Raw genomic sequence first — 16,414 nt, forward strand, 5'->3', positions numbered from 1 at the left:
GGAATATACAAACTCCATGCAGTTAGGGGTGTGGTGGGAATTGAACTCAATACCTCAGTGCTGTAAGGCAGTAATGCAAAGTAACATAAAATGTATATTGTGGTTGGTGTTTTTCTGAAAGCTCTCAATATAATTTTGAACAATCTATCATGTTTACAAATTCCTGTGATATTAAACGACAGCAGTGTTCATTGGGAGGGATATGTATCTGTGCTCCAGTGTCTGATACACAGCTATCACCAATGTGAAAAAGGGCCCTAGTTCATGGTTAGACCCATTTCATTGTGAGCAAACTGTAAATAAAGTGCGTGATAAACTCACGGGAGAAGGACTGAAATATGGCTCCTTAGCACCTCCCATTTATAGGACTTGTACAATTTTTTTTTCATTATTATTTATTTTGCAGTAAATAATAAAAGTAAGCTAATGCAAATATTCTAACATGTTTTAAAGCGGCAATAATTATTGGCCCTTTCAAACATCGAACAGACTCACAGGTATCTCGCCAGTGCCTATATTTTGAAGGCTATTACATTTCCAAAATAGTGTGTATAGTTACTTTTTGAACTGAAAGCCTCACTGAATACAATGCATAATATAATAATAATTTTGAAAGTTTTTTGAAAACCATTTATTTTTCTCTATTGGTGACATTTTGGAAACCTACTTATGCTTTCCATACATTCTTATAATAATCCCTAGGTAACCATTCTTGGGGCATCTACGACTCAAGTTCTCCATTGGAGGCGACACAAGAATCTAGCACAGAGTTCTCTGAACTGCCTTGTCCTGAGGAGAAGATGAAGGCAACGGTTACTCAAATTACAATAGCACTAGGAGGTTTAAAGAACATTTTCACTCCTCTCCTCTTTCGTGGGCTCTTATCCTTTCTTACATGGTGGATAGCAGCTTGCCTGTTCTCTACAAGCCTCTTTGGTTTGTTTTATCATCAGTATTTAATAGTGGCATGAGCAACGTGACAAACCTATATACTAAAAGGACCAAGAACAAGACAAGAAGCTGCAACAACAAGAGCACATGTTTCGGCGGCATTGCGTCTTGTTTCAATGTTTCCCTCTGTGTTCTCAGGGTAAATATTGTATCAAATCACTGTCGTGAGCTTAATCTTCATTACCTCAGAAGAAGACAACTGCTGACTCGATCATAGATATAGTGTATTTTTGTTTTAATTGACTGGTATGTACAATAGTCCTCTTACAGAGACATCACCTTCAACTAGCTGGTCTTTAACTCGTGTTATTATTCACCATTTTTGCTATTTTTTTTTTTTTTTTAATTATTATTATTTTTTATTTTTTTTTTCATCTTTCTATAGAGATCTGAGCCATATGAAGAAAGTTGAGGCTTGAGAAGATGACTAATAAATTTATTTCTGCTGGACCTGTCCATTTTTAGTGACACAAGTTCCAGTGGGACAGAATGTATTGCTACTGTACATTACAGTAAATGTATGTGAACAACTGGTGGTATCTGGTTACTTTTATTGTGCCTGAAGGGTGCGTGCGTTTTGAGGGCATATAACGAGATAAAATTCTGTTCTATACAATAGTTTTAAAATAATTTACCACATGAACACTTGGCAAGTGTTGGTGCTAGTAGTGATGCACACGCATCTGTGTGTACATATGGGGGAAAGGGGCTTGTGACTTGTGCTTGCAAAAATTTAAATGTATCATTATTACTAAAACTTAATCTAAAAAATCACTCCAAAGTAAAATAAAAAAAAACATGTGTAAAAGAAAGTTTGTAGTGTCTGGAGTAAAAAAAAAAATATATATATATATATTTTTTTTTTATTTTACTCCAGACACTACAAACTTTCTTTTACACATGTTTTTTTTTATTTTACTTTGGAGTGATTTATATATGACTTGTTTCTGGAGCAATGAGACCTGTTACATGCAAAATATTATATAAAACATTTTGAGTGATCCAACATTTTATTTAATTTTTCTTCCTCTTTAAGGGCTTTAAGCTAAATGTCCTTTACAGGCTGCTGTAAAATATATATTTTTTAGATCCAAGTATATATTTATATGCAAATGTTTAAAAGAAAAGTTTTCTATAAATAACATCACGTTCTAGAGATTATATTGTTTTATTAATTGTAACTCCCACCATGTTCTGTGCAACCTATGGGTTTTGTTCAACTATAGCTCCCATTATGGTCTGTGTACAGATGTGTCCTCATACATTGCTATAGTCGCACCAGGTCCCATGCGACTCTGCTTGTTCCAAGCATCATTTTCACATCTTTATTTGCCCAAAAATGCCTCTTAGTGGCAATCTGATGCAACAATCCGCTTTACGAGACTGCTTTGATTAATTTGTTATGCAACACTTGTATATCTGTGTGTGACTGAGTCCGAATCTGTATACAAAGTGGTACGATGCAGCAGCCGCGGCTTTTTACACGCCAAGTTCTGTTGTGCTTTGTGTAGAGACTCAGACGCACACAGATATACAAGTGCCGCATATCAAATTAATCAGTGCAATGTACTGAAGCTGTTTATCGCATCTAATTGCGACTATGACACCTTTTTGGACGAAAGGCACTTGGTGCAAGCTGAGTCGCACAGGACCTGGCTGCTCACTTGCGCCATGCTTCTCTCACCACATGGCATATTGAGGCTAGGTGTATGAGGACACACCTGTGGGATGTAGTTATATTACCGGCGCCAGGAATGCCGGCCGTCTGAAGCCCAACCCAGGACTAAAGATAGGCGTTAAAATCCCGGTGCCAAAATCCCAACAGCCGGTATCCCAAACAAAGGTAAGCGGGGCTTGTTAGGTCTTAGCCGCAGTGGGGGGGTTTAGGAACCTCCCCACCACCTGGGGAGTGAGGGTTAGGTTTAGGGTGCGGGAAGAGTTATGCACCATCGGGGGAGGTTAGGGTTAGGCACTAGGAGTGCAGGTTAGCGTTAGACCACTAAGGAAGGGTTGGGGGGGGGGGGGGGAGAGGGGTAGGGATAGCATACTTACCACCCCTGTCAGGATCTTCATCCATCAGGATGCCACTATCGGGATTTGAACTACCAAACCCCACAGCTGTACGTAAGGGCAGGAATAATGGAAATGTATTCATCAAATAGGGAGACATATGTTACCCTAAACTGAGTTTCTTAAGATCTTGTGCCCCAGACAGGTCAACCGCTCAAGATTTTCCTAGAATAAGTGGATGCAGATATAGTTTGTGTGTGTGTGTGTATATATATATATTGTTCGAAAATAACCAGCGGCACTCCGAGATTTGAGAAAATCCAAAAAGCTGTAATTAGACCATGTGTCAAAAGTAGGCCGATGTTTCGGGGCACGCACGCCCTGAAACGTCGGCCTACCTTTGACACATGGTCTAATTATAGCTTTTTGTATTTTTTTCAAATCTCGGAGTGCCGCTGGTTATTTTCTATCTGTATCCACTATGCATTCAGAAGGCAGCCGACTCTGTTAATCTTTTCGATTTAGTGCGTGCCGGGCTGATATACGAGAGAGAGAGATATAGATATATATTACCGACCTCTTGAAGAAGATTAAGGGGCCAATTTAATTACACACAAGGAGGGTGATGTATATACAGCAGCAGTTACCGTAAGGAGGTGTATGCTCATTCCTGCTCACACCTCTATGGGCTGTGAGCAGAAATGAGCAAGAGACGCATGTTGCAAAAGCCATTCTGGCGGAGGTTCGCATCTAATTGAATCAGCCCTTATGCATGGCAGAGCTCAGGCCGAACATCATCTCTGGGTGTGAGCTAGTATTAAATTAACCCATGCATGGTTAAAGACTACCTGACCATTTGATGTACTTGAAGACAGTAGCTAAAATACTGGTTTAGATAATAATTTACAGGAAAAGGGGAATATGATTTATTTTAATTGCGATCAGTTTATCTTTATTTTACGTGAGATAAGTAAAATGATTTGGGTGGAGGGATAGACTTCTTCAGCCGCAACAAAGGGAAATATCTTTAAATGTGTTTACAGCAGAAAAGGGGACTTTAGTCTCTGTGAATTGCAGTACTAAAGAAGACTTGTCTGATGATCCTTGTATGCATGTTGCCGACAAGTGTAAGTTACGTCTATGCATTAAAGAGGAGTTATTTTGACTGCAGCATTTTTTTTTTTATTGAAAAAGCAGCAGCGTTCTTAAATATAAAGATAGATAATGGTTATTAGGAATGCTATCACTATCGATTCTTAAGGGGAACTCCTCAAATAACATTGTTAGATGTTACTGCCACAATCTGTTGTAAATACACAAAGGAGCCTCAGGTCCCCTAATACGTTGTGCAGGCTCAGCCACACAAACTCCCACAGTTAGTTGGTCTCCCCTTGCATCTAGCAATGAATAAAGTTATAGCACAACCATAGCAATCTGATAGCTTCCTCAAAGACTGGGTTGTGGAACATGTATGAAAATAGACTAACAAAGGAACAGTTTATTTACAAGAAAGTACTGTCCTAGGTTACAGAAATGGTATTAATAAAAATGGTTACATAGGCTAATGTGTTTACATTTCAAAATAAAAGGGAAATTTACAGTTACACACAGATTTTTCAGCCTGGAAGGCAAGGCAGGAAAATGCAGGTCTAGGCTTCAACTTAGAATTCATACCCCAAGTCTGAAATCGAATAAAAGGCTCTCATACCTTTTATCAACTTTACCACCCTTCCCTAGTGATGTCATAGTCCCTGATTGCGACTGCTCTGAGATCTGTGATTGGTTATATACTTCATATCTCCTAAACCATACGTCCTAGTTGCCTCTGGATCACACCAGTTCAGTGTACAGACTTCACATATTTTTCTATGATTTTGGGATCTAGCTGCTATAGAAATATAAATTATGATGAGATCTTTGATCCATGTTTAGAGAAAGTCACATCATTTGGTTAGTGTTGTTGACATACCTCCTGCGATGGTAGGCATCCTTGCATCATCTATACGGAGACATAGATTAAATGTTTTGTTTACCAATGTCCTGTTAAGGTAAATGCTTTATCCTGCTCACAGGATACTATAGTCCACAGGTTCTCAAACTCGGTCCTCAGGACCACAAACAGTGCATGTTTTCCAGTTCTCCTCACAGAATCACAATTCAGATATTCGCTCCACCTGTGGATCTTTTAAAATGTGCCAGTGAGTAATGACTACATCTGTGCACCTGCTGGGTGACCTGTGTGGGGTCCTGAGGACGGAGTTTGAGAACCACTGCTATAGTGTATATACATGCTAATAAAACTACACCAGGTGACCTCAGGCTTCCTGGGTGTGACTAAAACTCCTATTGATCTGTGTGGGACGAATCTTAACAGTACATCAAAAGAACATCATAAAAGGCATTAAGATTGCCTTACATTTACAACTAACATTCATATATACAGTTATCATTTGATCTATAGTTGAATAATTATTAATAGAAGGTATTTTCCTCTCTACAATGCCTTAATATGTACAGTATATTGCAATATGGTTTCTTAAATTTGCTCTTAGTTCAGCTTATTTTATTTATTATTTCTGTAGCCACAACATCCTCTGCAGCTCTTTTACACTCAGCACTTTAATTAGATACTTCAATTGCTGCACAGTTGGTTTACCTAGCAATCCTGGGCAGAATCTGAGAGTCCACATACGTCAAAATATAACCAAAAGCCTGAGTGTTGGCTGCAGCATGATTGCAACCTCCATCCTCACAACCAAGAGCAGCACCTACCAATAACACGGGTTTGGGTAATCCTCACAGCACTGGTTGATAATTACGTTTTAGTAGTAGTATAAAATGACAAGGAGGTTTTATTCAAATATTAACAGATTTTAATATATAAAAGTAGTCGCAATCACACGCACACATTGTGTGTATGTATGTGTGTGTATATATATATATATATATATATATATATATATTAGTGTCTTGCAAAAGTGTTCACCCCCTTGGCTTTTTACCTTTTTTGTTACATTACACCCTGTTTTTGTTTTTAATCTGAATTTTATGTGATGGATCTGCACAGAATAGTCTAATTTGGTGAAGTGAAATGAGAAAAATTTATATAAAAAAAGAATCTTTATAAATAAAATTCTGAAAATTGCAATGTGCATATGTAATCACCCCCTTTGCTATGAAGCCCCTCAAAAGTTCTGGTGCAACCAATTACCGTCAGAAGTCACATAATTAATGAAATGAAGTCCACCTGTGTAAAATCTAAGTGTTACATGATCTGTCAGTATAAACACACCTTTTCTGAAAGGCCCCAGAGGCTGCAACACCGCTAAGCAAGAGGCATCACACCATGAAGACCAAGGAGCTCTCCAAACAAGTCAGGGACAAAGTTGATGAGAAGTACAATTCTGGGTTGGGTTATAAAAACATATCCGAATCTTTGATGATTCCCCGGAGCACCATCTAATCCATGATCATCAAATGGAAAGAACATGGTACCACAACAAAGCTGCCAAGAGAGGGCTGCCCACCAAAACTAAAAGACCGGGCAAGGAGGGCATTAATCAGAGAGGCAGCACAGAGACCAAAGGTAACCCTGAAGGAACTGCAGCGTTCCACAGCAGAGACTGGTGTATCTGTGCATGTGACCACAACAAGCCGTACACTCCATAGAGGTGGGCTTTGTGGAAGAGTGGCCAGAAAAAAGCCATTACTTAGTGATAAAAATAAGAAGACACAATTTGAGTTTGTCAAAAGGCATGTGGGTGAATCCCCAAATGTATGGAGGAAGGTGCTCTGGTCAGATGAGACTAAAATTTAATTTTTCAGCCACCAAGGAAAACGCTATGTCTGGTGCAAACCCAACACATCCCATCACCCCAAGAACACCATCCCCACAGTGAAACATGGTGGTAGCATCATGCTGTGGGGATGTTTTTCAGCAGCAGGGACTGGGAAATTGATTTGAGTCGAGGGAAAGATGGATGGTGCTAGATACAGGGATATTCATGAGCAAAACCTGTTTCAGTCTGCCTGTGATTTGAGACTGGGACGGAGGTTCACCTTCCAGCAGGACAATGACCCGAAGCATACTGCTAAAGCAACACTCGAGTGGTTTAAGGGGAAACATTTAAATGTGCTGGAATGGCCTAGTCAAAGCCCAGATCTCAATCCAATTGAGAATCTGTGGTCAGACTTGAAGATTACTGTACACAACCGGAAACCATCCAACATGAAGCAGCTGGAGCAGTTTTGCCTTAAGAAATTGGCAAAAATCCCAGGGGCAAGATGTGGCAAGCTCATAGAGACTTATCCAAAGCGTCTTGCATCTGTAATTGCCGCAAAAGGTGGCTCAACAATGTACTGACTTTAGGGGGGTGAATAGTTATGCACGCTGAAGTTTTCTGTTATGTTGTCCTAAATGTTGTTTGATTCACAATATTAAAAAAACACAACTTCACAGTTGTAGGCATGTTCTGTGAATGAAATGAGGAACACCTTCAAACTATCCATTTTAATTCCAGGTTGTGAGGCAACAAAACATGAAAAACGCAATGAGGGGGTGAATACTTTTGCAAGGCACTGTGTATGTATGTATCTGTGTGTGTGTGTGTATATATATATATATATATATATATATATATATAAAATATACTAGTGTTCCCTCTAGCTCCGGCGGGAGGCAGGGCGCTGGAGCTAGAGAGGGCATGCCCGTGCGCGCGCCGAAGGCGCGTGCGTGACCGAGAAGGGGGCGTGGTCATCAAAAAGGGCGTGTCTATAAGACGCGTCCCCTTTTCGTCACTCTTGGGGGCGTGCCCGGCACTTACGGACACGCCGGGCAGCCTCCAAGCCCTGCAGACAGGGAGAATAGATGCCGGGCGCAGGCGGGTCACCGCATGTTTCTCCACCAGCGGGACACTGCGTCCCGGGGGTGAGAACGGCTCCCGCAGGCTGTGAGAGCAGTGCGCTTTTTGCCCTCCTCCTGGAGGGCAGGGTGCTTTTTGCCCTCCAGAAGGAGGGCAGGGCGCCGCGCCCCGCTAAAATAGCCTAGCGGGAACGCTAATATACAGTCAGGTCCATAAATATTGGGACATTGACAGAATTTTCATATTTTGGCCTCTATTCACCACCACAATGGCTTTGAAATTAAACAAACAAGATGTGATTTAACTGCAGCCTTTCAGATTTAATTTGAGGGTAATTACATCCAAATCAGGTGAACGGTGTAGGAATAACAATGGTTTCTATATGTGCCTCCCACTTTTTAAGGGGCCAAAAGTAATGGGACAAACTAAACAATCCTAAATCTAACTTTCACTTTTTAATACTTTGTTGCAAATCCTTTGCAGGCAATTACAGCCTGAAGTCTGGAATGCATAGACATCACCAGATGCTGGGTTTCATCCCTGGTGATGCTCTGCCAGGCCTCTACTGCAAATGTCTTCAGTTCCTGCTTGTTCTTGGGGCATTTTCCCTTCAGTTTTGTCTTCATCAAGTGAAATGCATGCTCAATCAGATTCAGGTCAGGGGATTGACTTGGCCATTGCATAACATTCCACTTTTTAGCCTTAAAAAACTCTTTGGTTGCTTTTGCAGTTTGCTTCGGGTCATTGTCCATCTGCACTGTGAAGCGCCGTCCAATGAGTTCTGAAGCATTTGACTGAATATGAGCATATAATATTGCCCGAAACACTTCAGAATTCATTCTGCTGCTTTTGTCAGCAGTCACATCATCAATAAATACAAGGGGACCAGTTCCATTGGCAGCCATACATGCCCACGCCATGACACTACCACCACCATGCTTCACTGATGAGGTGGTATGTTTTGGATCATGAGCAATTCCTTTCCTTCTTTTCTCTTCCCATCACTCTGGTACAAGTTGATCTTTGTCTCATCTGTCCATAGGATGTTGTTCCAGAACTGTAATGGCTTTTTTAGATGTTTGGCAAACTCTAATCTGGTCTTCCTGTTTTTGTGGCTCACCAATGGTTTGCATCTTGTGGTGAACCCTCTATATTCACTCTTGTGAAGTCTTCTCTTGATTGTTGACTTTGACACATATACATCTACCTCCTGGAGAGTGTTCTTGATTTGGCCAACTGTTGTGACGGGGTTTTTCTTCACCAGGGAAATAATTATTTTGTCATCCACCACAGTTGTTTTCCTTGGTCTTCCGGGTCTTTTGGTGTTGCTGAGCTCTCCGGTGCATTCTTTCTTTTTAAGAATGTTCCAAACAGTTGATTTGGCCACACCTAATGTTTTTGCTATCTCTCTGATGGGTTTGTTTTGATTTTTCAGCCTAATGATGGCTTGCTTCACTGATAGTGACAGCTCTTTGGATCTCATATTGAGAGTTGACAGCAACTGATTCCAAATGCAAATGTCACACCTAGGATCAACTCCAGACCTTTTACCTGCTTAATTGATAATGAAATAACGAGGGAATAGCCCACACCTGTCCATGAAATCACTTTTCAGTTGATAGTCCCATTACTTTTGGCCCCTTAAAAAGTGGGAGGCACATATTGAAACTGTTGTAATTCCTACACCGTTCACCCGATTTGGATGTAATTACCCTCAAATTAAGTCTGAAAGTCTGCAGTTAAAGCACATCTTGTTTGTTTCATTTCAAAACCATTGTGGTGGTGAATAGAGGCCAAAATCTGAAAATTCTGTCAATGTCCCAATATTTATGGACCTGACTGTAATATATATATATATCAGAAAAAAATGATAGGCACTCACCGTTCAGTATAAAGCTGATAATTTACTCATAGAGACATAGTTACATGGTGGACGTTTCAGACCGCGGAGGTCCTTTGTCAAGACAGCACAACCTTCACAAAGCTACCAGCAAGAGAACCCATGGGAGAGTTCCAACGAATGGTATGGCCACCACTTTCACCCGACATTAACCCAATGGAGCATTTATGGGATGTGGTGGAGAGGTCCTTTTGCAGTGACAGGAGTTGATTGGTTTGTACTTTATCTCTTTCCAAGGTTTTTATTTTTTTTGCCCACTGACACCAACGCATTATACTAGAATGGCATTAATTCCTGGCTATGAAGACTGGGACCCTCTCTGTCATTGAAGGAAAGGCTACCACTTGGTATGGAACATCCCACATTATTAAGTACACTATTTACTGATTACTAAATGGAATCAATCATTTGTCAAAAAGTACCTTATCATTAAAAAGTGGACAATAAGTAAAACAATGTGAAAGACATTTATTTCTGTTTTCAAATATGTGTTTCACTGGGAGCTGTCATTTAGTGGTGATAGACAGGTTGATAGGACTACAGGAAAAAAAAAAAAAAAAACAGCTGGCGCACTAAATAAAGACTAAGGGACGTATTCAATTTGAAGCGAAAAGTCCGGGCTTTTCACATGCCGGACTTTTCGCATAACTTCGGAGCTTTTTGACGGGGATAAAGTATCGGGCGCATGTCTGCTTATCCCCGTATTCAATTCCAGAAGGTGTGGAATCGGGACCCGGCGGAAAAGTAAGTATGGAAAAAATCAGGGCATTTTTGGGAAATCATCCAGGGACACCCCTAATGATGTCCTGACATGGTGGATCACTATGGGTACCCCCATTTTGGCCTGCGGAAGGTAAGTAGGGTTTTTAAATAGCCGCGGCAGGTGCATAAATGCATCGGTGAAGAATAGCACTAGTTAGAACTAGTTGCCTCAAATTTTGGGTACATGAGTATGGGTGTAAGCATATTTTTAAGTCCCTAAAGTTCATTTTTTAAATTCTTCAAAAATGCACCTGCCGCTACTACCCGCATTCTTGAAAACACCTGCCGCATACATAGGGACCCCCCCTAAATCAATTTTGCTACTTTAAAACTTTGCTCTATTTAAAAAAAAAACGAAATTCAAGTAAATTTTTTTGGGTGTCCCAATTGTTTTTTTTTTTACTTTTGTTTTCACACATTCATTTTAGGGGACATTCCCAGGGGTGCAGGCTTTTTATTTTTTAAGCCTGCACCCCTAAACCCCAATTCTGCACTTTTTTTCGCCACCAATTGTGTGCAGAAAAGTTATCCCCGATTTTTTACAAAGACTTTTCGCACCGGCAAAAGTCTTTGAAATTGAATACAGGGATAATTAAATAGTATCCACACTGGGTCTCAAGCGGGTCGATGTTACCCCAATGCGCGTGCGCACGACGGAGGGAGCTCCGTCGTGCGCATGCGCGAGACCCGGACAGCGACAGCCAAACTGTCGCTCCGGGTCTTGCACCAAAGGGGGCGTGCTGTCGATGGTGACTGACAGCACGCCCCCTTTGGAAATGCCCATGGAAATGCCTACCGTCTGGGTCCGGCCTCACTGACATCACTAGTGATGTCAGTGGGAGTGATTTTGGCTCTGTTAGAGCCAAAATCACTCCAGGGCTTGCGGCAGTGAGACCCTACCGCAGGGTCTCGTCGCAAGCCCGATGGTCGCGATGGTCTTGACCATCGCGACCATCATCATGGACGCTCGCATAAGCTGTGGGTGGTAACCCACAGCTATGCGAGCGTCCAAAAGGCCGCTCCACATTTAAGTATGACTGCCCTGATTCAGAGCGAGCGCTCTGGTCAGAGCGTCAAGCTCTGAATCAGGGTCACTGTTCACTCCGCAATAAGGTGAAATACTGAAAAAGTCCCAAGATTGGATGTCAATATCTGTGCCCCGATGGCAAAATGTCTTACTACTCCGTTGGTTTAAGAAAAAGTCTCCGTTGGACCGTATACACCATGCGCCGGAGACTCACGTACTCGCAAGTCTCCTTGATGAGACCGGCATCTCCACCCTGGAGGACACGGGATGCTGGATGTTGTAGTCACAGGTCCGGTGGTGCTGCAGATGAACGGACCCAATTCATATAGCGGTAAAGGTATGGACGCTAGTGATTGTAGTGGCAATGGATAGTAGAGGCGGGCTTCCTTGAAGGGTCCCCGTGTGGAGCAACTTGTAGATAGGTTTACTGCGAGTGATTTCCGTGGTATTAGCTATGAATAATTAAAAATGGAAAATAGTAAAAAGAAACCAGGCTGTGCAATGGCAGTCTTCCTAACATGTTTCTTTATACCAGGTAATTTCATCAGAGGATGTTGGACTGCTGACAAGGTAAAACCCAAATGATCCAGCATGATATAGTTACTCCTCCCGGGGTGGTAATAAAACAGAGGCCATATCGTATACCCGAGGCAAAGCGGGTAGCAGTTAAACAGGAAGAAGAAGAAATGCTGTGCCTAGGGATCATAGAGGAATCAAATAGCGAATGGAATAATCCCATAGTTTTAGTGCCTAAGCCTTCAGGTGCTTTAAGATTCTGCACTGATTTTCGCAAATTAAATAAAGTCACAGTTTGATTACTATCCGATGCCCCGGGTGGAGAATTTAGCAAACAGTCGGTATCTCACCACCCTATATTTGACAAAAGGGTATTGGCAGATTCCGTTAACTGAGGCTGCTGAGGCCAAAACAGCCTTCTCTACCCCAGAAGGTTTGTTTCAGTATAAAATGCTGCCGTTTGGTCTGCATGGGGCTCCGGCAACCTTCTCGAGGGCTATGACCAGGTTGCTGTGACCTCACAAAGAATTTGCAGCTGCATATCTAGACGACAGTCATCTTTAGTCCCGACTAGGAGTCACACCTACCAAGAGTAGAATCAGTGTTGCAATCTTTACGGGCACTTGGGTTTACTGCTAATCCTGAGAAGTGTGCCATTGGAATGGTGGAGGCAAAACATTTGGGATGTATTGTGGGCAGAGGGCAGGTAAAACCTCAGCCCAGTAAGGTGGAGGAGGTCCTCACATGGCCTAAACCCGAATGTAAATCCCAGCTCAGAACATTTCTTGGCCTATTGGGTTACTACCGCAGATTCATTTGTGATTTTGCCACTAGGGCAGCACCATTAACTGAGTGTCTTAAAAAACAGTCCCCAGACAAGATACTGTGGTCTAGAGCAGCAGAAGCTGCATGGCAGGATTTAAGACGCGCCTTGTGTGCAGAACCTGTTCTACAGGCTCATAACTTTAAAAAGCCGTTTATATTGCAGACAGATGCCTCAGGTACAGGATTGGGGGAAGTCCTCTCCCAAGTGGTAGAAGGGGAAGAGAAACCCATCCTCTGCCTCAGCCGGAATTTGCTGCCCAGGAAGCGTAAGTACTCCACTGTGCAGCAAGAGTGCTGGGCAATCAAGTGGGCAGTAGACTGAGGATGGCGAACTGTAGAAAATGGCAGATAGCTGTGTACCCGGACGGATAGCACAAATAGATGTGGGCGAAGCAGATAGCTCGCCTGAAAGTGTTTTAGCTCCACCAGGGTGGTTGAAGCTAAGGGAGGAGGAGTGTGACAGAGCAAAGGCATTAGGATTGTGTAAATGTCCAGTTCAGGTGTTGCCTCAATCAGTTCCTGGAAAGGCAGCTGATTACAGATATCTGTAAGAAGCTGCTTTAAGAACTTCAGAGACACAGGGAAAGCTGACCCTGATGGTGAAATAGTCACCCAGCTTATAGGCCTGGGGGTGACTAGTGTTAGGGTTCCTGGACCTGCGAGTCTACTGAAGAAATAGTGCTGTCTTGGAAGACTTTGTATGACATCCTGACTGTGAAACTGCCATATCCTGTGTCGAAGCCGGATAATTGGCTGAGACAGAATCGGTTAAAAATTAAATCTGCGCGATGCCATTTTGCGAATGGCAATGAGACGCCATTTTGCGAATGGCCACACAGCACCATTTTAGTGAATCTCACCCATTATAAGCACATACGGCGATGCTATTATTATTTAGCGTCGTGCCATTCCCACGCAATAGAAAGAAGTTAAAAGTCCTCACCATATAAATACAGACAGTCACTAAAACATATAAAATGATCAACCCTGCAAAACACTTTCCATGGTGTACTCCACAAACACGTAGTCGCACAACGCGAACTAGCGTCTTTTCCCAAAACCCCAATACTTACACACTGCACACTTACATAAAATGTTCCCTAGCATTAAAGTGTAATATTCAAGGTTTATTCAGTATTATTAATGATGCGAAATAAATGTAATTTGATATCTAAGGTTTAGATACATGTGTCTGCAAACTATGGACTATAGAGTGTTAAACATTAAAATGTACTTTGTAATGTAACCAGCTTAAATTTAATATACAGCGGGAAAAAGGACACAAAGGGCTGTTGGAGGCTGATTTGTGTCCATTCGAATTGACCTATGAACTATACTGTAACAGAAGAACCAGGAAGAAGAACCAATGGAATCATACCAAACTGTTCTATTGTATTGCCTATCTCTGCTAGTGTATATATGTGGGCTCTCTAAACTTGGATGTCAGTCTTCTTGCTTTGCTGTTGATGGAGGTATCTGGGTCCAGAGCACGTGCGTATGTAACAACTGTACCTTGGGTCTGTATGATTTATTTGCGCTAATTGTATTTAGATCACAGCATTTAACTATCTGTTTTTATATTGAATAATAACTTTTTGTGCTTTGGAACCACACTCAAAGTCTGAAAGCATTTATTTCTTGTGCAACTCATAACGCTAAATAGCGGCAATTTTAGAAGGTATAGGTAGGTAGGAATTAATAGGTAGGAATCGATACCTGTGTACCTGCCTGTGGTGAGCAATAAAAGCTACTGACGGATTTTACCAGGTCTATGGAATTCTTGTCACTATATATATATATATATATATATATATATATATATATATATATAAACTGTGGATGATTTCTTATTTTGAGCTGCCACTTAGAATTTGTGTTTATACTTGCAATGCAGCTTCAAAACTTTCTTGTTGGAAGCACCAGATATATTACCTTACCATTAGTGTGGACTGAACTTACAAGGTGCTTTTTAACACCTTCATGAATTTAACTATCTGACAGGGGTATATCTAGGGATCCAAGCGCCCCTGGCAAGGTGATGGACTGGCGCCCCCCCCTCCCCCCATAATTTCAGGAAGTGCCCCCAAGTAGTAGTCCCCTCTCTTCAGTGCCCCCAGTAGTAGTCCCCCTAAATGCATTGCCCGCAATAGTAGTAGTCCTTATACAGTGCCCCCATTAGCGACCATCCCCCCACAATGTTATCCCAGTAGCGCCCCCCCTATACAGTGCCCCCAGTATCGACCATCCCCCCATAACGTGCCCCCAGTAGCGACCCCCCTATACAGTGCCCCTAGTAACCACACTCCCCCTCTGTGCTGTGCCAGAAAAAAAACCACACACACACAGAAAAACAAAAAAAACAACTTACCTGATCCCAGCTCCTGCCGATGTCCGCCGCTGTCCACTCATCCGGGCCCACTCTCGCTCTGCACTATGGGATTGGAGAAACGTCATGACGTCTCTCCCATAACCCGCTGTGGGGGGAGCTTATGAGTGAGCTCCAGCCGGCTCCCTCCATGGACGCAGCAGCCAATGAGAGTCTGTCTGATTCTCATTGGTTGGCTACTATAACAAACGGCAGCTGTGTGTGTTTGTTACTGTGTAGGGCAGACAGCTCTCACTGTGGTCTGCCCTACACTTGTGGGGCCCGGGGGACTAGCGGGGCTAGTTCAAGCCTCTGTGGTAGTCCACCCATTGGCTGCTGGTGGCACTGCTGGACCGTGCCCCCCCTTTGGCCGGCACCCCTGGCAAATGCCATCCTGGCCAATGGGTAGATACGCCCCTGCTATCTGATTACAGAAGATATATTTGAACCATGGAGTAGAGTGTGAGGTATTGCCTCTGAGGAAACAGCTAGTGATAATCAGCCAAGAAATGCGCTAGTTGTTCTACCTCCACTATACCTTTGTGCGAATTATAGTTGACTATTTTACTGATAGATGTCTGCTGCTTTTCATCATACCAGCGACACCTGTTTGCATCCAGTGGCTACTATTGCTTCTTATGAAGGGGCGTTTCTGAACAAGCCGACAAACCTCCTGTGACTGGGAAGTATCACAACCCCACAGGAGAGCGCACTGTCTTCCCCGCACTAAAGGGGATTGTAGTGGATACCATTACCTGTGCGGAAGACCTCTCCAATACCCAGGGGAGCAGGTCTTGGTTCTATGTGAGGGTAATTCATTCCAGACAGTGGCATAGGTTTCCTAGCTTTACATAGCTCTCCTACATTTCACACAAGGAAAACTTTGAACGTTACAGAGCAGCCACATCAAACCACGTAAATATACCTGCTCTTTTTCATTACACAAGTGCTGTGACTCAGGCTCTACCTTCTATATACCACTGTGAAGTTCTAATTACTGCACATACCTAAATTAGAAGTGATCCACAAGTAGCACATGGTGTTTGACTCTTTACTGTTTACTAAGTACTGGTTCTGATATTTTATTTTTCCTGCCCTCTATAGGGCAGTATTCAGGCACTGCCTTTTTTATATCTGCTGATTTTTATTTGTATTTCTTTGGCCACAGCTGATTGAATGTGTTTGAATATTCAAAT

General features: G+C 42.3%; 1 protein-coding gene across 2 annotated transcripts in view; it reads left to right on the plus strand.

Moving 5' to 3' along the window:
- The window catches only part of TMEM161B (transmembrane protein 161B), a 42,712-nt gene extending 41,229 nt beyond the window's left edge, over positions 1–1,483 (plus strand). For both annotated transcript variants that reach the window (XM_088457946.1, XM_088457947.1), the window contains exon 13: positions 703–1,483. In XM_088457946.1, coding sequence (XP_088314072.1) covers positions 703–971 — 269 coding nt within the window. In that variant the 3' untranslated portion in view covers positions 972–1,483. The remainder of the gene's footprint in view (positions 1–702) is intronic.
- The last annotated feature ends 14,931 nt before the right edge of the window (positions 1,484–16,414 follow it).

This window comes from Taudactylus pleione, unplaced genomic scaffold (genome assembly GCF_031769625.1).
Source record: "Taudactylus pleione unplaced genomic scaffold, aTauple2 ptg000792l, whole genome shotgun sequence".
In the NCBI taxonomy this organism is placed as follows: domain Eukaryota; kingdom Metazoa; phylum Chordata; class Amphibia; order Anura; family Myobatrachidae; genus Taudactylus; species Taudactylus pleione.